The sequence below is a fragment of the Ursus americanus genome, chromosome 5, assembly GCF_024610735.1.
Source record: "Ursus americanus isolate L20-20 chromosome 5, mUrsAme1.1.p, whole genome shotgun sequence".
In the NCBI taxonomy this organism is placed as follows: domain Eukaryota; kingdom Metazoa; phylum Chordata; class Mammalia; order Carnivora; family Ursidae; genus Ursus; species Ursus americanus.
Window position 1 is genome coordinate 68,483,974 of NC_142131.1, and position 24,937 is coordinate 68,508,910.

A 24,937-nucleotide genomic window follows, 5' to 3' on the forward strand; every position below is an offset into this window, starting at 1 on the left:
GCTATCATAAGTAGACACTGAGAAACTAATAAATCAAATGTTTCTTTAGACAATGCAAAAACAGCAATAAATGGTGTATTATGAAGTTATTCCTCCCTCCCTGTATGTTTATTTATAAGAGATCAGGTATTGCCTTTCAAAATAAGATTCCTTCTGATGTGTTGTCACAAGTGGATAGATAACACCTCAAATGTTAGTATTCTTTCAAAAGGCAAGAGGTAATTTAACCCACAGCCTTCTTGAATCCTTCTAAGAGTCCACTGTGGAGTCTACTTGGGAAGCTCACGCTAAACTTTCAGAATTCAAACTGTCTCTTACCGCTCTAAATTCTAGATTTATGTACATTCTGACTCCGCATATTTAATATACGTTTAAAGGGAGAAGTTTTAAACATTTTCATTTTTTCTTGGATTGAATGAAAAACTAGACAATAGGTTATAATTTGGCCACAAAATTTTCGTCATATTTTAAGAATAAATTACCCTGCAAATGGATTATGAAAGCCAGGTGCTACACCAAAATTCATTAAGGTCCACTAGATAATTTAAACTGTCAGGGATACTGGGAATTGACTTTTTTTTTTTTTTTAATCTGAAGTAATTCACAATTTTCAAAGAATACTTGGGATGATGGGTAGTTCATAGGATTTTCAGCTATGGTATCTTACCTGACAATACATCTACTCTCTTTGTTATAAATGAATGGTTCCCTGCCAAGACTTCCAAAAGCAAGTAAAATTGCATGGCTTGTGGATAAAACTCCAAAAAGCCTTAATTTAGGTAAAAAGGAAAGAACTCTGAAAGGCAAATGGTATTTAGAGTTGCAACAATTTCAGTTTTCTGCCTAACTATTCAGAAGTGGAAGTACACTCTAACCAGCTTGTTGGGAACAACTCTGCTTCAAGTGGATGGGAAGGAAGCAAACTTGAACATGGTCAGGCAGTAAGCTATCTAGTTCAGCCAAAATGACCTGAAGTAGAAATATAAAACAGTCACAGAATTTATGCTTGTATTAACCTTTGCCTTCCATTTTCTTGATATAAAAATGGATGAAAAGCTTAGAGTATAAGGTTCTTCAAGGGTAAGAAAGGTGTTTTATTCACCTTTGCCTATTAGATTCCAGTACAAAACATTTATTGAACAGAACTGGACCAGAGTAAAGAAATTTAAAATGTCTATTTCTTAGAAAAAAGAAAATCTAAAAGAGGTCAGTAAAGTCTCTTATCAATGGAAAGGTCAAATTCAGGATTTGACAACAAATATTTAGTTGCAAATGTGGGCTTTTTCTTTATGAAGCAAAGTTGAAGAGAACAAATTCTGGAAAGAACAGCAAGGAGGACACCTACAGTGTTTCAAAGTGGAGCATTTACCGCTCAAAAGTATCATACGTTATTATCCTTTTTATTTAGAATGGGAGAAGGTAAAATACTACTACTTAAGCACTTACTGAAACATACATATTATGTTGTGAATGGGTGGGAAACACACTAACTGATAAGCTAGACAGGGGGCAACTAAAAGATAAGACTTTGTTCCTTCTGAGAAAAGATTTCTAAGCTAAATGGAAAACTAAGATCCTTTTCTAGACCTAGCAACAGACATTTTACATAGCAGCTATTTATTTATTCCAAGGACATTTTACATGTACTTAGTTTTGAAAGGGTATCTGATCCCCTCATGCACCACGCATGAACATGGTTAAGAAAACTCCATTAAAAATGTAAGAGAAAAGACACCAGCTCGGGGTTTGTATGATAATTTTGCATTATGCCATTTCTAGTATATGGGGTTAATTCTAAATAAAATGACTAACCAGAGAGGAACACTTAGTTTTCTTTTATACAAAATTAATTCTAAAGCCTTTTCCCAAATAAAAGTATTTCTCTTAAATTTCAGAAAGGTCTTCTCTATCTTAAACTGAATATAACCATCTCAAATATTCAACAATATCAAAAATAGAACAAAATGCAGTATTCCATAAGGTAATTTGCAAATTTTATACCAAAATCATACACTATGGATGTGGGGAAAAAAAATATCTAGATACATTTCAATTTAGCAAAAGAAATTTTTTAACATTTTAAAATCCAATAAATATGAGCAAACACATTAAGTGACCAAAAAAAAAAAGATAAGGGGCGCCTGGGTGGCACAGCGGTTAAGCGTCTGCCTTCCGCTCAGGGCGTGATCCCGGCGTTGTGGGATCGAGCCCCACATCAGGCTCCTCTGCTATGAGCCTGCTTCTTCCTCTCCCACTCCCCCTGCTTGTGTTCCCTCTCTCGCTGGCTGTCTCTATCTCTGTCAAATAAATAAATAAAATCTTAAAAAAAAAAAAAAAAGATAAGTACGAAAAACACGAAGCCGTTCTCAACTAGAAAACCACGGATCAAGGATAAACAATAGGAAAATGAAGATACCAGAGTTCTATTACAGTGCAAAATATAGAAAACTGCACCAAACAACTTAAAAAATGAGTGCAAAAGAGACTCATACTAAATTAGACAAGTAAAACCTGCGCAATTTTACTCAATTGTAGAGAAACCCTATAAAGGGTTTTCATTAAGAAAAAAAAAAGTTTAAATTTATCACCAATGCAAGGGAAATAAAAAAAAATCCGTAATTTACTAATCAAATGCTGACTAACCTGAAACGGCTGTTTCTTTTCCTTTGACTTCCTTACAATGACTCAAGTCTAAAAATCTTGATCTTGGGATTTTATTCACTTGGGAGTTTATTCATCAGTGAGCAGGGCTCTGTGTTGACTTGTGTAAGACACACATTCTTTCATTGCTAGACATTCAAACCAGCTTTATTTTCTAGCGTCGGTATAATTTATTTCTTTTATTTAAGCTTTCAAATAATTAGAATTATCCTATTCATCTCAAAGATGAAATAAAGCATTAAATTCTTTACAATTTGTATGAGAGAAGTTAGTATCCCATTCATTAAAACATTAGAATTGTAAGAGACTTAAGCTATTATGATTCTATACCCATGCAGGAAAGGGTTAACTCAGCAGGCCTGGGGTGCTCACACTCCACATAACTGAAAAAGGTGTATCCTCGGGGTACCAATTATTTCAGACAGTTGATGCTAACAATGTAACTTATGGTGGCAATGTCTATGCTCTGGGAGGCTTAAGTCTGAGTCACTGATGAGGACAGTCAGGCAGGTAATTGACATCTACGTGACTGGCTCCGGATAAAAACCCCACCAAAGCACCAAGTGAGCTTTCCTGGTTGGCAACACTTTGCAAGTGCTGTCACATACGATTGCTGGGGGTATGTCCATGTGACTATATTGGAAGAGCAAGCAAGATACAAGCTTATGCCTGGTGTCTTCTGGACTTTCCCCTCATGTGCCATTTCCTTTTGCTGATTTTAATCTGTGTTCTTGAACAGTAATAAAATATTACGGTGAGCATAAAAGCTTTTTTTGAGTACTGTGAATCTTCCCAGGGAATCAATAAGCCTAAGAGGAAATGTTAACCCAAGAAAGTTGAAGAGATCCATTCAAGGTATTACGACAGGGCTGGGCCTGGAACCCCCACATTGTGCTTTCTGCCATATCCTGTTGTCAGTGGTGATAAATCAGAAATGGTTTTCATTCTTTCCTCATCACATTCAACTAAAGTTGCTCAAGTTTCCTACATTAAAAGTAGTCATTCACTAATAACAAGACTCATCAGAATACTCCAGGTCCCTTATTCCAAATTATGCCGATGCTACTGCTTTCCCTCACCTAAAAGGTGAATTTAATTGGAATGAGGTCATCCCAATTTTGCTTATTGGGCTATCTCCTTTTCTTTCTTCTTTCCAGAGGCTTTTGAGACTCATATCTTTTGACTCATAACTAGATAACCACTGTAGTATTGTCTCTGATTCAGTGGGCAAAGTATGTTTGCAATCGCACTGTGCTATATCAGGCTGTGGGGAGCGAGACTGAGTCAAGACAAAAAGTAACTTAGAGGCAGTAATATGCTGACATTTTTAATTCCAAGAGGCTCTCATTAAGGTAGGGCTTTTAACTTCATAAAACAGAAAACATATTTGTATTTACCAAAATTTGACTAAAATTGGAGTATGTTTAAATTATGAGGGGCTAAGACCAGATACAAAGAATTAAAGGGTGACAAGAGAAGTCTGAATTCTTAAGAGATTTTTTTTCTTGTCTATTTGTAAATGAGGCAAGAAATGCATTTCTCTGAAATACAGAATCTGAAATAACTCGTGAGAGAACTACTAACATCCAAATCTTCATGCTTTTCCACAGATGGAAATCTCATTATGGTTACCCTTCAGTGACAACAAAAAACTTTGTTCCTAAATATTGTTCTACTGTTTCCTAAATACAGTTCTACCAGATGGAACTTCAATAAGGTATACTCTGTCATCATACTGCCAAGGGATTTTTTTCCAAATAAAATCTCTGTCTTCCTTACCTATTCCTGTGTTCCCTATTGCAATTAATGGCATCTCCAGCCTCCGCTGCTCAGAGGAGACAGCTCAGAGTCGTCTGACACCATGGGCCTCTTCGTCATGCTTCTGTTATGTTCCTATCCCCATGCTGCTTTCTCTCCTGTACTGTCTGTTGAATTTGGTTCCCTCCTTTGGACTACCATTATCCTACCCATAGGTTCAGGAATCCATTACAGATTTAACCCCCACCGCAAAGACGTCAAACAGGAAATATTTCCAGTTTTAAGATGAAGAAACAGACTAAAAACCACAAAATTAGACAAAAGTACAAAAAAGGTTTATCAACCTGACTTGTAAACCTTTCAGGAAATGACACAAGTAGCTTTATTCTTTTTTGCTTTTTTAATTACACTCTTCTACATCTTAAAAGTTATCAACACACTGAACTCATTTTGAAATTCAAATTCTTAAACCTGAAATGAAAAATGAACAACAAAGTCTCAAGCATTATCATTAGACGAAGGATAAAAAAAAAGGAAACTAAAAAATTCACTAGCAACTACAACAAAGATTGATCTTCAATCTGATTAGAAAAATTTAATGTTTCTTTACTATATAAACTGTTCAAAAACCTATTTATAATAGATGTGCATATTAATATTTAAAACATGTTACTGAGAGCTTTCTATTGTGCAGAACACCAGGCACTGTGAAAAAAGACAAATAACCAAATAAAAAATTACTGACAGTACATATCTACCAATAATTATTTTAAATGTAAACAGACTAAATGCACCAATGAACAGATAAAGGATGAATGAACGGATTAAAAAAAAAAGACCCACCAATAAGCTGCATAGGAGAGACTCATCTCAGACCTAAAGACACATACAGATGGAGTGGAGGGATGGAAACAGATAATCAATACGAACAGAAACAAAAAGCAAGCTGGGGTAGCAAAACTTATATCAGATAAAACAGACTTTAAAACACAGACTGGAGACTGAAGGGTTTGCTACATACAGTATCATGGCAATAACAAACAGTGACAGTTTTATTTCTTCCTTTTCAATTTGGACGCCTTTCTTTCCTTTCTCTTGTCTGTCATGGCTAGGACTTCTAGCACCATGTTGAATAAAAGTGGTGAGAGTGGGCATCCTTGTCTTGTTCTTGATCTTAGAGGGAAATGTTTCAAATTTTCACCACTGATGATGCTGTGAGCTGTGGACTTGTCATATATGGCCTTGATTATGCTGAGGTACGTTTCCCTCTTTACCCACTTCATTGAGAGTTTTTATCAAAAGTGGATCCTGAAATTTGTCAAATGCTTCTTGTGCATCTCTTGAGATGATCATATGATTTTTATTCTTCATTTTATTTATGTGGTATATCCTGTTGAATGATTTGTGGATATTGAGCCATCCTTTCATCCCTTGAATAAATCCCACTTGACCATGATGTAGAATCCTTTCACTGTACTGTTGAATTCAGTTCCTTAATGTTTTGAATTGAGGATTTTTTCATCAGGATATTGGCCTATACATTTTTTTTATAGTGTCTTTTTGTTTTAGGCATCGGAGTAATGTTGGTCTTATAGAATGACTGTGGAAGAGTTCCCTTCTCTTCAATTTTTTAGAATGGTTTGAGGAGGACAGGAATTAACTCTTATTAATTAATTAATTAGTTAATTAATTAATTTCTTTGAGACAGAGAGAGAGAGCACAAGCACAAAGCTCAGAGACAGAGACGGAGAAGCACACTCTCTGCTGAGCAGGGAGCCTGATGCGGGGCTTGATCCCAGAACCCTGAGATCATGACCTGAGCGAAGGCAGATGCTTAACCAACTGAGCCACCCAGTCATCCCTTAACTCTTCTTTAAATGTGTAGAACTCACCTGTGAAGCCATCTGGTCCTGGACTTTTGTTTGTTGGGATTTTCTGATTACTGATTCAGTTTCATTATGAGCAATTAGTCTGTTCAGATATTCTATTTCTTCCTGACTCAGTCTTGGAAGATTGTGTTTCTAGGAATTTACCCACTTCCTACAGGTTGTCCAATTTGTTCGCAAAGAATTGTTCACAGTAGTCTTATGATCTTTGTATTTTATCCATTTTATTTATCTTTTCAAAGAACAACCTCTCAGTTTCATTAACCTTTTCTACCGTGTCTCTGTTTTGTTTATTTCCATTCTGATGCTTATTATTTCCTTCCTTCTATTAACTCTAGGCTTTGTTCTTTTTCTAGGTACTTTCGATGTAAGGTTAGTTTTTCCGAGGTTTTCCTTGTTTCTTGAGGTAGGCCTGTACTGCTTAAACTTCCTCCTTAAAACTGCTTTCCTTGCATCCTACAGATTTTGGAGCATTGTGTTTCCATCTTCATTTGTCTGAAGGTATTTTTTTGATTTCCTCTTTGATTTTTTGCTTGACCCACTGGTTGTTTAATAGCATGTTGTCTAGTCTCCATATATTTGTGGTTTTTTTCGGTTTTCTTCTTGTAGTTATTTGTAGTTTCACAGCACTGTAGTTGAAAAAGATGCTTGATATGATTTCATTCTCTTAAATTAATTGGGACTTGTTTGTGGCCTAACATACAATCTGTCCTGGAGAATGTTCCATGTGCACTTTAGAAGAATGTGAACTCTGCTGTTTTGGATAGAATGTTCTGATTTATCTATTAAGTCCATCTGCTCTAATGTGTCATTCTAGGCCAATGTTTCCTTATTAATTTTCTGTGTGGATGATCTATCCATTGATGTAAGTGCGGTATTAAAGTCCCCTACTATTATCATATTATTGTCAATTTTTCTGTTTGTGTGAGTTAATATTTGTTTTATATATTTAGGTGCTATGTTGAGTGCATACATATTTACAAGTGTTCCACCCTCTTGTTGGGTTAACCCCTTTACCATTATGTAATACCTTTTTTCTCTTCTTACAGCTGTTGTTTTAAAATCTGATATAAATACTGATACCAATGAAGTCAGTAAAGTTGCAGGATACAAAATCAATATAGGCATACCTCGGGGATATTGTGGGTTTGGTTCCAGACTACTGATATAAAATGAATATCACAGTAAACGGAGTCAAATATTTTAGTTTTCCACCACATACAAAAGTTATGTTTATACTATACTGTGATCTACTAAATGTGCAACAGAACTATGTCTAAAAAACAATGTACATAGCTTAATTTAGAGAAGTCATTGCTAAAAAATGCTAACCATTATCTAAGCTTTCAGCAAGTCATATTCACTGAACACAGATCACCATAACAAATACAATAATGAAAAAGTCTGAAATCTTATAAGAATTATCAACATGTGGCATAGAGACATGAAGTGAGAAAATGCTACTGGAAAGTGGTGCCAATAGGCTTGCTCAACACAGGTTTACCACAAACCTTCAATTTATAAAAAATGCAGTATCTGTGAATGCAATAAAGAGAAGCACAATAAAACAAGGTATGCCTATAAAAAAAATCTGCTGCATTTCTACACGTTAACAACTATCAGAAAGAAAAATTAAGAAAACAATCCCACTTGCAATTGCACCAAAAAGAATAAAATAAGAAGAAATTTAACCAAGGAAGTGAAAGACCTTCTCTAAAAACAATGACGCTGATGAAAAAAATGGAAGATGGCACAAATAAAAGGAAAGTTATTGCATGATCATGGATTGGAAGAATACTGTTAAAACATCTACACTACCCAAAACAATCCAAGATTCACTGTAATCCTTATCCAAATACGGAGAGCATGTTTCACAGAACTAGAACGAATCATCCTAAAATTTGTATGGAACCACAGAAGACCCCAAATAGCCAAAGCAATCTTGAGTAAAAACAAAAAGCAGGAGGTATCACACTCCCAGATTTCAAACAATACTGCAAAGCTATAGTAATCAAAACAGTATGGTCTTGTCACAGAAATAGATATGTGGATCAATGGAAACAGAGCAGAGCCCAGAAATAAACCCATGCTTGTATGGTCAATTAATCTACAACAAAGGAGGTAAGAATATACAATGGGCAAGAGACAGCGTCTTCCATAAATGATGCTGGGAAAACTGGACCTACACCCTACACCCTAACAAAACCAAACCTCAAAATGCATTCAAGCCCTAAATGTAAGACCTAAAACCTTAAGACTCTTAGAATAAAACATGTGGGCAGTAAGCTCTTTAACACTGGTCTTAGCAATATTTTTTTGGATCTGCCTATAGGCAAGAAAAACAAAGCAAAAATAAAGAAATGGGACTATAGCAAACTAAAAAGCTTTTGCTCAGCAAGGGAAATCACTAACAAAATAAAATGGCAACCTACAAATGGGAGAAGATACTCACAAATGATATATCTGATAAGGGTTTAATACCTAAAACATATAAAGAACTCCTAAAACTCATTACCCACCCCCCCAAAAAAAGAATCCGATTAAAGAACAGGTAGAAGACCTGAATAGACTGAAGACATTTTTTTTCCCCAAAGAAGACAAATGGCCAACAGGTACATAAAAAGATGCTCAAAATCATTAACCATTAGGGAAATGACAATCAAACCACCATGAGATATCACCCCATACCTGTCAGACTAGCTGTTATTAAAATAACAAAAAATAAGGAGTGTTGATAAGGATGTGGAGAAAAGGGAACCCTCGTGCACTCTTGGTGAAAATATAAACTGGTGCAGCCACTGTGAAAAAAAGTATGGATGTTCCTCAAAAATTAAAAACAGAACTACCATATAATCCAGCAATTCCACATCTAGGTATTTATGCTCAGAAAATGAAAACACTAATTTGAAAAGTCACATGCACCCTATGTTCATCACAACATTATTTACAATAACCAAGACCAAACATCCTAGGTGTCCACTGACAGATGAACGGATAAAGGAGATGTGGGCGCGCGCGCACACACACACACACACACACACACACACATTACTCAGCCATAAAAAAGGATGAGATATTGCCATTTGTGACAACATGGATGGACCTACAGGGTATTAAGCTAAGTGATATAGGTCACACAGAGAAAGAAAATACCATATGACTTCACTTATATATGGAATTTTAAAAACGAAGTAAATGAACAAACTAAGCAGAAACAGTATCATAAATACAGAGAATAAGCTGCTCATTGTCAGAGGGAAGGAGGGTAGTCGAGGTACTAAGAGGTATAAATTTCCAGTTATACAATAAAGAAGTCACAGGGAACGGAAGTATAACATAGGAAATACAGCCAATAAACTTGTCCTAATTTTGTATGATGAGAGATGGTAACTAGATTTACCATGGTGATCATGTCATAATGTGTACAAATGTTGAATCTCTCTGTTGTATACCTGAAACTAATAAAATGTTGTACGTCAACTATACTCCAATTAAAAAAATAAAAGAAACCAAAAAGAGTTGAGTTTAATTTTCAAAATAATCCTCCTAATAACATAACGGAAGATACAAAGCAACAGACTGTTAAAAACTCATTAGCTAAGTACTTAAATATTTGAAGATGAAGTAAGCAGGGCAACTTCTGTTTAGTGCGGCACTTCTCAATGGTGGGAACAATAAAAAGACACAAATTACCGTGGGACATTTTTCAAATCGCACATACCTCCCATCCATTATGATCTATGTCCCCAGGCATGACGCTTCAGGCATTTACCCCCTGCCTCCCCCACCAAAACCACTGTTTTAGAGGTTCATGAAGGCTATGACAAGGATTCACTCTAGTTTTCTAAGAGTATACATGAAGTGGCAGTGACTGCTGCCTAATCAGATAGATCCAGAGGATCATAAAAACAGGAATCCATGAAGTTCACCCAGGAAATATAATGCTGCCTGTCGTATGCAGACAGAAATAGGGATGAAAGAGAAAGCTGCTCAGTATGAGAGAGGCCAAGTGACAAAAAAGTTTTTAAGACCCATGAGGAATCAGACCGGGTGTGGGAGACAATAGGAAGCTAATTTAGGTTCTTGAGCAGAATGATACAATAAAACAAAGTAGTTTTACTACTAGGAAATTTTACTAGTGTCAGGTTTTTGCTGGCAGCCAGTTAGAGAATTACTAAATGTCTACAAATAGTACTGTCTCACTTCAGTTCCAAGCTGACTTTCATGTTTAAAATTACATCTTCATATTCTAAAAACTAAACTGTGCACATCTTTCTACTATAAATTATTTTCATCAAGATATGAGAATAATTACTGATATGAAAATGATTACAATCTCAGTGGGCAAACACTGAAAACAACTTGCGTAATGCAGTATTTCTAAGTTTGCATTTTACCTCACAGGAGATTTCAAATAATTTAGCCAAATGAAGCTCTAAAACCATCATGTCATTATATAGCCCTACCTCTCACAGTAGAAATACTTTCCAGAAAATAAGACAAAACTGCTTGCTTAAAACCCAAATGACTAAACTGGATTACATTTTTTCAGGACCAATTTTAAAAAAAAATCTACACTGTTCCTGGCACACAAAATTATTCACTTCTATCATGTCTAAAGAGGTAGGCAGAGAGAAGTTCCAGCATTTACCTCAACCTGAAGATTCTGAGAGCTGTTTTGCATTCTAGTAAGTCAGAGGAGACAGACTTCTTCATTCTAAAGACTCTCTTCTAAAAAAATGGCTGGCCTTGGGGAGAATAGTATACTGTTATCTGACATAAAATTTAAACATTTGTTTAAAAGAACATACATTGTGACCAATTTATAAGGAGTAAATGAAATGCTTAAAACCGCTTAATTTTTACGTTTTTTCAGGATAACATGTTAAGAACAAAAATAATTAGTGAAGGTGACAGGCATAGAGATATTACGTTTATTACTGACTACATCAAATAAAAAGAGAACAAAATTACAGTTGGTCTGAATATGCTATATTTGCATTTTTACTCCTAAAATATTTCATCGACATATATTTGCTAGTTTCCCCTATCCAACCACAACCAGAAACAAAACCTCAAACTTAATGGACAATTACCTAAGCCTATAGCACATTTTCCCCCCTCACAGTGAATCAACTTGGGAATTCATCGAAATGCCTTAGGGAAATTACACTAGGTGACTGAGCCAGTTTTTTCCTATAATTTTGGAATTATGACTAAGATACAGAGATGTGCTAACAGGAATATAGGAATGTGCTGAGAGTGGTCTTTAACTAAAAAAAATAAAGGAAAATCTTCCAAAGTCCCAAGGAAGTCAAACTGTTTGTTATTCCTTCAAGTATTTTCTCTAGAATCTTCAAGTTTCTGTAATCTTTTCTAGGGGCATATGAAAATAAAATCCATACTCATTTCTTGATAATACCTCCATGTGTTAATGGTTTAAAAAGACTACTTCAATTAATATTAGAATCATATTACATTCAAATGTGTTTTAAATATAATACCAAATTTGGCAAGAAATGAAAATTTTTTGAAACCTAATCACTGCTACTAATTCATGGTTCCAAGGCAATTATTTTGGTATTTAGTTTCCAGATAATATTTCTAAATGCTAAAATCACACACAAAATCTTCTATAGATAATAAAGCACTCTACCTTTTAGAAAGGCCCAACTACCCTAATTATGTCAAATTTTGAATAGATTGCATTTTTTTTCCCAAGAATCAATGATGATATATTATTTCATCGTTTTTGCTTTTCTATTAATAGTGATCATTAAAATTTTAATGCAAAAACACATTTCTTTATAATACCTAGTTATCCTTGATATAATTATATATTTAATACTTAAAGAGATTAAGGTTAGTAAAGAACATGGACCACAGATTCTGACAGATTTGCACTGAATTCTGGTTTTATCTATCAAGCGCGTGTGACTTTAAGCAATTATCCCCTTAAGCCCCCCGTTTTCCAAGTCAGTAACACGGAGCCAAAGAGGAACCTTGGAGAGCTCCTATGCAGATTAGGACGAGTACGTGTAGGCTGCAGCAAAGCGCCCAGCACAGAGGAGGCGCTCAACAACCACCAACTAAGATTATTACTAAGTTGTTTATGAGCAGCAGCGTTCTAACATACGAAGTTGAATTTCCTTGTGCTAGAAATAATAATGTAAGTCTGGGATGTGAAGTCGCTGCATTGTATCCTGCTATCTAACTGGAATACAATTAAAGAAAAACAAGGAAATACTCAATTTGGTAAATAATAATATTTCTTTTTTTTTAAAATAACTGGTCACCCTTCCCAGGAAACCTTTCTTGATTACTAGCTAAAAGCAATTTTTGCTCTTTAAAATCTTCAAAGCACCTATTGTAACCCTGTTTTTAAAACTGTGTGTACCAGCTTCTTTCTCTGATAGTGTTAGATTTTTGCAGAGCAGGAACAACAAATCCTCTGGCATACAACCTTCCATAGAGACAGGTTTAATAAACATGCATGAAAAAACTAAGTCAGTAATTGCTTCCTATCTAGTTATCTTGCCTCCAATCTCTTTTCCCTCTAAATCAATCTTTCATAGTCCTTCAGATTTATCTTGCCAGAAAACAAATATGATTACTCAAAAACCTTTGACAATCCACATTTCCTCAAAGGCTTTCAGCTTGATTTCATTTACCATTGTGGTCATTATCATCAACCGTTTGTGATTCCATTCATACCACATTCCATCCAGGATATGAATTCATCGAGGAAATACCTGCTGAATGTCTGCTTTTTGCCAGTTAGTGCACTAGCACTGGGTAATAGCCTATTCTCAAAAAGGTGACATACAAAGAAAGAATCACAGTTCAATGTGCTAAATACCATACAAGAAAAAGAGAACTGAGCACTCCTACCCAATCATACCGCGTACTTTCAGACCTATATGCTTTGTTCTTGGTGTGCTCTCTTTATGGAGGCTGCTTTTTCCAAAGCAGAATCATATCTATTCTAAGAGCTGCAACTCAGTATCCCCCATTCACTAAGGTCTTCCCTAAGTCCTGTAAGTAATAAAATTAACTGATCCCTTTCTGGGTTTCTACCACTCTGTGGTTATAATACTGGTAGAGTACGTATCCTAATCAGATTCATAGGCTTGTTGCTTGTTTCCCACAGAAGAGTATGTTCCCTGACAAAAGAAATCTATTCATCTATATACATAGCAGTAGGTTCTAAATTAAAATGTATTTAACTAACCTGAGCACATAATAGAGAATTTATAATAGCTGTTCTGGAAATTCCTAATATTTTTTTTTCATTTGTACTTTTTGTTTTTATTTTCTGGTTGAAAAGTTTATGGATTTTAAGAAGATAAATCATCACTGATGAACTGGAATGCTATCTTCGATTGTGATGAACAGAAGAATAATTTTTATTGTTAACTAAACCAAAATCCACAATTTCTATTTTAATATACTGAGTCTTAAGAGAAATCGGTAAGATCTGTTATCACGAAATAACAATTCTTTGAGTAGCCTAAACACTAATACTAGTTATTCCAACATACAGGAAAGAACAGAAAGCATACACGGTTTCCGTTACAATAAGAATCTAACAATGTAGGACATGTGTTCAAGTTAATGAGTGTGAATGTTTCAATGTAATTTGTCTCCATTTAACCAAAATTCAGGTGACATCCAGTTAAATAAAAAAGAAAATCCTATTTTGCAAGACCAGTTATTTACTGTTATTATTGCTGCTTTTCCCCAGGGCCTGTTCTCTCCCATTGTGGATTTCCAACAAAGTATGTTGTAATATTTGCCTCTTTTCTCAAACACCACATTATTTTGCACTGGAATTATGATAGTGGTATTGGTTGTCCAAATTTTTAAAATTAATAGTTGAAAAGGGCTTTGGGTACTTTCACAGTTAGCAGGAATGTTCTGCCAAGGTTTAAGTTCAAATTTCCAGAATTACAAAACTTAAAAAATTAAATAAAAACAATACAAAAAGAAATTAAAAATATTTTTTAAAGGGTCATGTGATACTCCTTTTTTACTTCCTAACCCTCAATCCTGTTTACACACTCACTTCTCTTTGAACTAGGGTGATCTTGACTGAAGCAATTCCAAAGTCAGTTTTTTATTTTAAAATTAGGTGTGTGTAATGACTCAGTAAATGCTAATCACATCTTCATCACTTGTGCCAACAAGGACCTCTAACTTATCCTTTGTTTTCACATAGAAGCAAGCAGGTTCAAAGCGAGGATGGGGACCACTTTTATGTGCCACAAATGCTCTTACTTAAAAGATAAAAGTATTTTAAGGCTACCAGAGACTTGATATACTATTTTCATATCAACACAGCTTAATAATGTAATACTGTTAAGGGCTTCAGGAATATGACTTATTCAAAATGCTGGCTTAAAGCCGCAGAAACCACATGCCAGGAAGCAAACCCAAATTCCAATGTGATGATCTGTTTCTAAACGCTGTTTCATGAGTGTGAGGAGAGCAGTATATACTGATCTTTTTTTAAAATACCGCTAGGACTTCCTGTTTATCATTTCAAATGTCACAATTGAATACAGAAAGCTATTAAATCAAGGCATCCTACTGTGCTTTAGAAGCAGTAAGAGTTCTGCCTGTAAAAAAAACTAAATTAGAAGGCAAATGGTCTAAGAGCAATGGCTAAGGTGAGTGTGAAATGAACAGTCTATTCATCTTCCATTGCTGACAATTAACGTTAGAAACAATGACTGGTTTTAGACTCTTCGCAGTCAGTAACGGGTCAGGATTCTACTTATCTACGGAGATGCAGAGCAACCTTGACATTCTAAATAAGGCCAATAAAAGTAAAAAAAAAAAATTTGCTTAAAATTCACTCCGTCAGGTAGCTAAGGAAGAAGGGAATACAAAGAGATTCCTAGATTTCTGGCTTAGGAAACTGGATGAATAGTGTGAAAACCAACATCAGGAAGAGAAAAAAAGAACATCTGAAAAAGAGAGTTGTGGTGAGTTATAAAATGTTAGGGCCAATATTCAGGCACTAAAACCTTTCAGAATATCTACTCATTCACTGTTTCTTCTGTATTGTACAACACACCCAGCACCCCAGGTGGCAGACCAGTGATGGACAGCTAACCCAGGACGGGCTGAAGACTTCAGCCAGCATAGGTTCTTCCTTTGAACAGAAGGTGTGAGGATTCTGGAGTCGAGGCTGCCACTGTAAGGTGGCCTGGACACACCTAGGGAGTGAAAGCTGTCTGGAGAGTTGGCGAGAAAGAGAGGGAGAAGAGGGGTTGGGGTGGAAACTGAGGAAAAGCAGAGATGAGCACATAATGAAGGGGAAAAGGGGCAAGAAGGAAACATATACATGAACCAGCTAAGTTTCTGAGAGCTCTCTAGATCCCGACTATAGACCCCAGCAAGGTTAAACTGAGTTCCAGCCCTTAGACTTAAACCCCACTGTCCTAACAAAAGGCCTCTGTAGCTTAGCTCAGTGAGTTGTGTAAAATGTTCAGTTTCAGGTGCATGTGCAAACACCGAAGTGGAGCTAAATATAAGAGTGCACGTCTTACAGGAAAGATTTGCCTCAGAGAAAGATTATAGTGTCCAGAATAGTGATGGTAGTTAAACTTGCAAGTGGCCAGGCCAGAGAGTTTAGTGTGAGAAAGAAAGAAAATGAAGGGGAACACCACCGTATGGGTCAGAGTCAACCCTATTTAAGGATACTGATCAACAGGCAGGGAGGAGCTAAATTCACTGGGTGCTAGGGGAACGGGAGGTGAGGAGGTCAAGATCACAGTGGCTATACTATTAGGAACAAAGAAGCTATTCTACTAAGGAAAAGAAGACAGTGAGAGGCAGTTAGAGGAGGATGATAGGTGTTCAGGCACAAACTAAACAAGCATATTAGCTGAGGAACAACCACATTAAGGAAGAGTCTGAAGCCATCAGTGAAATAAGGCATAAGTAATAAAAGGAGCAAAAGAAAGGGACATGGCAAATTAAGAGGGATTGGCCCTGAATAGAAGGGGAAAAGAAAAATCAACCTCCACCCCTGCCCCCAAGACCAGTAAGAACAAGCCTAGGGTTAGTTTCTGAAGAAACAAAGACTTAAAATAAACCTTAGAGAGTTTCACCATATGCTACTTTTTAAATACCAAAATACAAGGAAGATCATATTGAAAACAATTATTACCATCATAAAATGTTAGATGCTAAAAGGGTAAATGTCTAGAAAGGCCTTACTCTACCAAAAATACAAAATAAATAAGTAATTGCCATTTTGGTAAAGTAAGTATTTCAGGAGTGTAAGTAGTAGTATGATAATATATAAAAATATGTCAGCTGCGGCTTTGTAATTAAAAGATAAATTAAACACATTAGATGCTTTGCCAAGTGTCTGTGGCAAAAGGGCACAGACAGAGTAGACGCTTTGCCAAGTGTCTGTGTCAAAAGGGCACATGACCTTTTATGCTCACCAACAGTGAATAAGACTGCCTGTCGTGTAGTAATGTCCTCTCCAACAAGAGATATTTTTTCAGATTCACCTTAGTCCAAGAGCCACTGATTTTTACATTCCTCAGTCTATCCCTTCACCTATTATATGAGCTATTTAATAAAGTGTCCACCAGAATAGATATTACCAGTAACTGCAGTAAGAGAAAAGCAAACAGGGAGAGAAAAGAGAAGAGAAAATGTAATGGGACAAGTAGAAATAAAGGAGAAAAATTCAATAATCACGCAGGTCGCACCACTCTCCTGGTGCCTAGATGCCGCCACTCTTCTGGAGAAGTACCTTACTTGTCTCCCTCTTAGTAAAAATACCATCCTGAGTTTTTACTGGGGATCTTTGAAGTTAACCTAAAGGTTTCAAGAAATTATTTATTACTTGATTTCTTGAATGCACTAGAGAAAAATAATCTAAATAAAGAGTACAGGTTTATGAAAGGGACTTATAAGTCACAGTATGGATTGTTGCAAAACCTGTAGCTATGAAAGATCACAACACACATATGTTCAAGGAATTTGGGAAGTAAATGAGAAAGAGAAATATTACACTTCTTCTGTACTTGGACTACTGTCTGCAGCTTCCAGGTTTCAGAGATGAAGAAAGAAAACAGGACTTTGAAACAAATTCAGCCTTAAGCATTTGTCAGACATCTTCTTACAGATAAGAAACAGGACGGGGATGGGGAGGAGGGAAGGAATGCTCAGGATCACGAGTAAGAACAAAAACCATTTTGGTTCTATCAGCACAGTTCTGCAAAGTAGGCTAGGCCACGGAGGAAATACAACTTCAGAAACCCATCAATAATTATGATCAAATAAAGAGGTTTGCACATTGAAAATAATACTGCTAACTTCGAAGACACTACCGCCACCAAAACCACCTAGTTCATCGCTCCCTTCTTGAAACATTCTCTTGGTTTCCTAGATGCTACACTTTCTTGGCTCTTTCTCCTCCCCTCGCTATACTTTTTCAGTCTCTTTGACTTACTCTTCCTCATCTCTCTAAGATCTAAATCTACAGCGTCTTGGAGTGGTCAGGCCTCTTTCCTTGCTACTTACAGTTACTTCTAACTTTGAACACTTTCTTTTCTGGGTAGGAGACTAAGATACTAACAGATCATACAATTAATCCCATTGTCCCTCACTTCCCCCAGCAACAACCATAAAACCTGGACATACTAGAAAAAGCCCTGACTGAAGGAGATGGAGAGTAAATGGAAGCAGAAAGACTCTGATAGTGAGTCTAAGCTGACTAATCCGTACGTAAAGATGGGGAACTATACAAGTAAGTATCATCTCTTCAGAGTGGAGCCTAAGGAAAACTGCAGTCCACATGGTCAAGAGCAGTGGCAGAAGTCAGTGTGGAGAGTACAGCCATTAGACACTAGTACTGAGAGAGCAGGGGAAACCCAGAAGGGAAAGAACCACCTAAGAGACTCTTAAACCTGAACCACTCATGCAAAGAACTGATTCAAAGCAGGTCCATGAAACAGAAAAGATGTGAACTGAGGCTGGAGCTGCCGTCTGCAAAGCAAAGTTTGCGGGTAAAACCTAACCCAAAACGTTAACTGCTAAAACAACCACTCTTTGTAGAAAAATAATCAAACTCAGAATCTCTGTTAACTTCCATAATGTCCAGGGTAAAATCCAAAAGGACACAGCACAGGAAAAAACAAGAAACAGAGATGCCTTCTCATTCTCCATAGGCAAAAATGGCTATTATCAATATCCTCAATGATTCATACACGTATATATCTGTAAAAACTCCCCTTAATGAGTTATGACCTTATCAGAGAAACGAAAAAATCCCAGCAGAGAAACAGTAACAATAAAAAACTGTTAACTAATTTAGCCACAGAACGTCTATTACTGGATGAAAGACTACATGATATTCACAAAGTCTCAAAGTTATTACCTCACAAATTACTTAATAATTGCAAACAGAAAAAGGTGCCTTTAAAACAGAGAAATCTGGCAGACATCCAAACCAAATGACTAGAACTCAGCATCACTAGTAAAGGGGTAACCATGGATATGACACAATGCAGTATTATTCTTATTATATTGTGCAATTACCATTTTTCCATAGGTTTGAAATATTTTCCAAACAGTTGGAGGGAAACATAAACAAACAAACACACAAAAAAGCCAAAAGACTATTACAAATCAGGGAAGAATGAACGCAGTTGTCCTGGGATCCATTCACTTTCTTTATCAGGAAGAAACTCCAGGAAGAGTAGGTGAAGGAGTTTAACATACTTGTTAATAATATGCTGTTAACTGGTCCTCCTGGTAAACAGACTAATGATTTTTGTTAGGAGCAAAGTCCTTACCTAAAAAATGCTCTTAGGAGGCTGTCCCTTGTAAGGAGGCTTACAGTCAACAAACCTAAAAATCTATGGACTTATGAGGCATGGCCCACTGAAGAAAATCACTTAAGCCAGCCAATCCTGGGAAACAGAATGGAGAAGTCTCAAAATCTAAATGCTCTTTACTATGAGGTAATAACTACACTTCCTCATTTAGAGACTTCATTTACTCTGGGCCAGAAAGTTATAGGAAGGATGTAGAAAGGAAGCACATGTGGAATCAACCAGAATCCCAGATCTCTCTCCTTGCTTCATGTGCCTCTGACTGCATAGCCTTGAAACTATTAGTAAAGCTGGACTGTAGGCAGGATCTCTGTATATGTGTCTGATTTGATTCTTTGTATTGGCTTACAGGCAAAAGATGAAACTGTCAGAAATAATTATGATCCTTAGATCATAACTTAATTAATACTATTACTTTAGTAGGATAAGTGAACTAAATGTTAATTTGATACAACTAATTAACACATTACCCTTCCAGGAAAAATAAGGCATCTTTTGCCCTATGACATTCATTGGAGAAAACAACCAGAAGCATATGAAATTACAGAGAAATTTCTCAACAAATTTTTAAAAAGCAAATACAATCAGAAATGTCACAAAAGGTTAATTAATATATGAAACTATATGATAAATCTATAATCCAGTGGATGTTTGCAGCCCAGAACTCTTCTAAACATGTCCTATGAAAGAAGAATCTGTGTAATTTACAGAGCTGGGGTGAAATCCAAATGACAGGATATAAATATTATCATAATCTACACCATTTTTCCTATTTGTGCTCCACTACTGCCAAGCACTTAGAAACTGGCTATGAAGGGGCATGAGAGCAGGCAATCCTAACAGCTGATGCGAGCTCAAAGGTTGGTTTGAGTAGGAGACCTGAGCACATCAAAAGAAGGGAAGAAGGAAACAAAATTAGAAAGTTTTAAAATAGAGAAGTAAGGGTTGCAGGCAGAGCAAGGTCCCACAGAACCCACACGTTCTCAGTGTACAGGAATATCTAACATACCGAAAAGGAACAGCCTCAACGAGGAACAAGTAAAAAAAACTAAGCAGAGAGAGGTAACTGAAAATACTTAGTTGTGAGGAATTAAAGAATCTGAAAACATGTCGCACATCTTTAAACCTTTGTCCCCTAGAGGCCAAATATCAAGTTTATTATTAGATTCTCTCATCCAATCTCGAGGAGAGTAGAATCTAGATATATTTCAGGAAGTTCTTGCCTGACTGAAGCAGCACAATTAAATAACAGGTATTTGACCTTAGGCAAGCTGCTTGTCTTCTCTAAGCCTCCATTTCATATTCTGTAAGATTGGGACCAGAATGATACCAACTTCATAAGACAGTGGATATAAAGCACACAATATAGTACCTGGCACGTAGTAAAAGCTCAGTAAAAGCCAGTCATTAACCTTTACTATTTACGAAGGAATTTCTTGAACATTTTGATTGACTTCAGTGTATGTCTTAATTTTACCATCTCCTTTTCTAGCTAACTAACAGGAATCTGTAAAAGCTGATAAGCTACTTTAATTTCCAAAGAAAAAAGAACTGTTTGGAAGACAGTACTTATACTAACATTGAAGCTGAAAGCAGGAATACTATTAGAAAAGGCAGCAAAGACTTGGTATTCATACATTATAGTCTATAAAATTAGAACCTATGATTTTATAGTATCATAAAGATCAGTGAATTTTTTTTTCTTGGCCAGAAAACACAAACTCCTATTTCTAAAAATATCTCAGGTTTTCTTCTTGAGGAAGTCAGCTTGCAACAAAATACCCTATTATCATAGAAAGCAAGTATAGGACAATATGTCATGAACAAGTCTATAAAAATGTAGTGGTATATGAGCCACAGGAAAAAATCATCTGGAAAAACAAATAAGTAGAGCTTTTTCTCCAAATTTAATTGAGACTGTAAGTTTTCTGTTTTCTGACTATTTCTTTGATACTCCCATGTAGATAATGAACACTTCCTTAAGAAATCACAAATGACTGTTCAATTTAAAAAAATCCTCCACGCATTTGCTTCTTTTAGAAAAGTAGCCTAATTTTGTAGAAGAATCATGAATGAGAAATAAAATTTCAAATGTAAGAAAAATGTACAGTCTTCCTAGTACACTTTTTATTCTGGATTTTACATTTAAATGTAGTCCAGTTTTTAAACAGCATTATGAAAGAAGTTGATGTCAGAGTATCCAATCTAGACCACTACTACCAAGAATTTGAATCCATACACTATAAATTTTACAAATGCAAGGAAAATACAGGCTATGAATTTTCTATGAGGCAATGATCCCACAGTGGTCTTAAATAATCATAGTAAACTAGGAAAACAAACAAATAAGATCACAACACTGCAATCTTGTAAACCTATAAACTTTAATTATCATTCAGCCTGATTTCCTGCTGCTGATGAGGCTTAAGAATAACAGAAAACAACTTTCACATGTAGATCAAACAGGACTTTTCTTTCTAATTAAATTAAATTTACTATCAAGAGCTACAGAAAGGAAGATTAACAAATATATTTTAATCTCAAACTCTTCACACACTGTATATAGGCTTATTGTATGTAATATATCCTTTCCAGGGTAAAATAAAATCAGCAGTTACGCAGTAGTTCAAAGCATCTGAATAATTTAGGACTGCAAAAATGACTATTCAGGAGAAATTATAGGGAAAAATTTAGGTAAGGAATGTAATTTAGTAAGGACCTTGGTTAAGAGAAAGTGAAAGAGAAAAAGGGATAAATCGTAATTTCCTATCTTAGTGCTACACTCAAAACAAAAATCTCTATAAAGATTTTATTTCTCAGAGGAATTTCATGGGAAAAGGAATGAAAAAGCCTACATCATGTATGATCTATAGTGACACAAACAGTAATAAGGACCCACATATAGAATATTTTGACTGAATGACTAGATAAAAGGGGGACTGAAACTTTGAGAAAGATACAGCGAATGGATTCTGTGATTTTTGCAGACCTGTGTAACATAAGACAAATAAAAATACTCCACAAAAAACATAACTCACACAAAGAATCATGTCCCACCTCTATTTCTCGTCAGATTAACTGTGATAACTTTGTCCTATAAAACACTTTATCATCCCTTCCAAAGGAAAAAATGGTGAGAAGCTTTGATGATCAAACTCAATTAAAATATTGTTAGAGAATTCTCTTGCTCTTTTATCTATCTCCAAACTTGGAAGTTATACCAAAATGTAATAGTTAAAACATACATGCAAAATGACCCTGCAATTAAGGTAATTGCTGGTACCAAATGTTGTTTTTAAGTTCTGCAATGAAACAGTCTCCCAGACATTTAATAGTATGTCATTTGGTAAATGAAAGTTTCCACAAAGTAAGAGCAGTGAGAAGACCTAAAAATTATGCTATTGAAGAGTCTGGCTGAAAGAAACAAAAATACGGATCATTTTGGTCCAGCACTAATTTTATTTCAAGTTACTACAGAGCTGAATAAAACGCTGACACCACCACACAAAAATTTATTGAGTTGGCAATAGGCAAAGCATGATGTCAGCCGCCAATATCACCGTCCGCATTACCAAATAGCATGAACGCTTTAATTCTCGAACTTAATGTAGACTTTATGGGTAAAAGTAGAGTAAAAATAAAAATCTCAGGCATAAGGCATTATTAAACATAGATGAGTTTAGTTTGGCATAGTTTTGATGTAAATTATTCTAGGACTTTAACAAATTCAGTAAAGAACATGGAAAAAATGCAAGCTTAAACCTATTACAATTTTCTAAATGTGCTACATTCTTCCCCAAACAGACCCATAAAATTAAGTCTTAGTCAACTGGCAATAATATTCAAATAACTAACAACACACACACACACACACACACACACACACACACACACACAGAGCAGGCTGAGAGGAGACACAGAAACACACATAGATATACACACCCACACAAGGCCTTACCTTCATAGCATGAATTTCTTCAAGCAATCGCTGTGCCCGTCTCTGGTTTTTTAACAGTGCATCTTCAGTACCCCTGTAAAAAATACATGAAAATATATACCCAGGAAAAGCATGTATTTTAGACTCCAATCATAATGAAAAGGCTCTTCATTTCTTTTAGAAAAGCATAAATAAACAATATTTACATTGTGGAAATAACAAACATCATCATGCTGCACTGCCTTGAACATCCCCACTGCCCAACACAGACACCAATTCCATCAACAAACCCAAGTTTTTGGGACATGTGAGTGTTATCTAGCATTATATTAATGACTATTACTATTGAGAGACAGCTGGCCTTCTAATTCCTTAATGAGAAGGCCAAATAATACTTTTTAATCACCTGCTTAATGGCACCTTGCATTTAATGTAACATAACCTTCATAAGCTACAATTAAAGGTCAGATATAATTTTATTAAATAAAACTTTGTTCTTTGGAATTAAAGGAATACATAAAAAGAAATACCTGCTTACATCAGAGAGAAAGGTCATTTATGATAGAACAAGAAATTAATCAGGAACAAAATACATGTGAAGACTAAATATTCATGCTGAAAGTGTAAAAACTGTTAACGGGCTTACTCTAATACTAGTGATAAGGAAACTACAAAATATTATTAAAAAATAGATGGAACATAATGTTTTGATAAACACTTGCACAAGGTAATGAAGACTTCCAATTACTTAGCAATTCAAGGAATAAACTGATATAAAATCTTTTTAACTGATTCAAGGTATTATTAGATTAAACTACATCAACATCTTGAAATAACTTCCGATAACGTAAAACATAAATAACTCCGAAGGACTTTCATTCTGAAAAGACCAGAAGGAGAGCTCTGAAAAAACAGCAGAATTCATTGTGTACCTTAAGTCAATGTGGCCCAAACCATGCAAGGACATGCTGACACAGCACAGTGTAACCCACTCAGAGCCTCTCTCCATATAAAACCAAGTGTTGTATGAGTAAGATACTTAATTATTCCTCCTGGTCCCACCCTCAATTTTGTAAATACTGAATAAAAACAACTTTTGACATTTTATTAGTCATAGGACCATGACTACAAGTGACTAACTTTTTTGACTTCAGTCTGCCAACACTCCTGACAAGTTTTCGGATAACCAGCACTCGGATTCTCTTCACTTCTTTTCTCATCTTCACAACCTTTGAGGAATAAAACCAAAATTAGAAAGGTTCTCTCTTAATTCGAGAAGAAACATACTTTATTTTGAGTCTTAACAGTACAGATTAAGTCTAGTCACTTTAACCAAATTTTCAACCATATTCACAGTCTGATGAAATCAAACTTCTTCCATAAACAGTGAAGGAGTAAATCAACATTCTAAAAATGTGTCTGAGGACTAAAGAGAACCAAGCTATGATTTTTTAAAAAGTCACAGCATTCTCGGTGATTAGTATTTTGATAGTGCACTTATATTTTGTGCTTGGAACATAATAAACGGTGAGTTCCCGAGATCAGAGAGCATCACATTCATCTTTTCGCCCCTGTGATTTAAAACAGAGCTTTACCCATAACGGCAAGAATTTAATTTACTGAATCAGTGTTTATATGACCAAAAGCAAATGTATGAAAGTGATAATATTTTACTTATTTATACAGCAACCCTTGCATTTGTTTCTGGTAAAAAATTTCAAGCGTAACTTTAAAAGAAATGTGAAAAACACAAGGGTGCATGCGTATGCACACAGACAGATGCTTTAAATCATCCCATTAGACAACAGTGCTGAACTCTAAGAACAAAAAAA

At 35.6% G+C, this 24,937-nt stretch overlaps 1 protein-coding gene across 3 annotated transcripts in view; it reads right to left on the reverse strand.

The window, feature by feature from the left end:
- The window catches only part of SRFBP1 (serum response factor binding protein 1), a 97,718-nt gene that overhangs the window by 61,729 nt on the left and 11,052 nt on the right, over positions 1-24,937 (reverse strand). For all 3 annotated transcript variants that reach the window (XM_045794860.2, XM_045794858.2, XM_087862359.1), the window contains exons 2-3: positions 24,246-24,334; positions 23,127-23,199 (exon numbers count right to left, since the gene is read on the reverse strand). In XM_045794860.2, the coding sequence (XP_045650816.2) occupies positions 23,127-23,199; positions 24,246-24,334 (162 nt within the window). The remainder of the gene's footprint in view (positions 1-23,126; positions 23,200-24,245; positions 24,335-24,937) is intronic.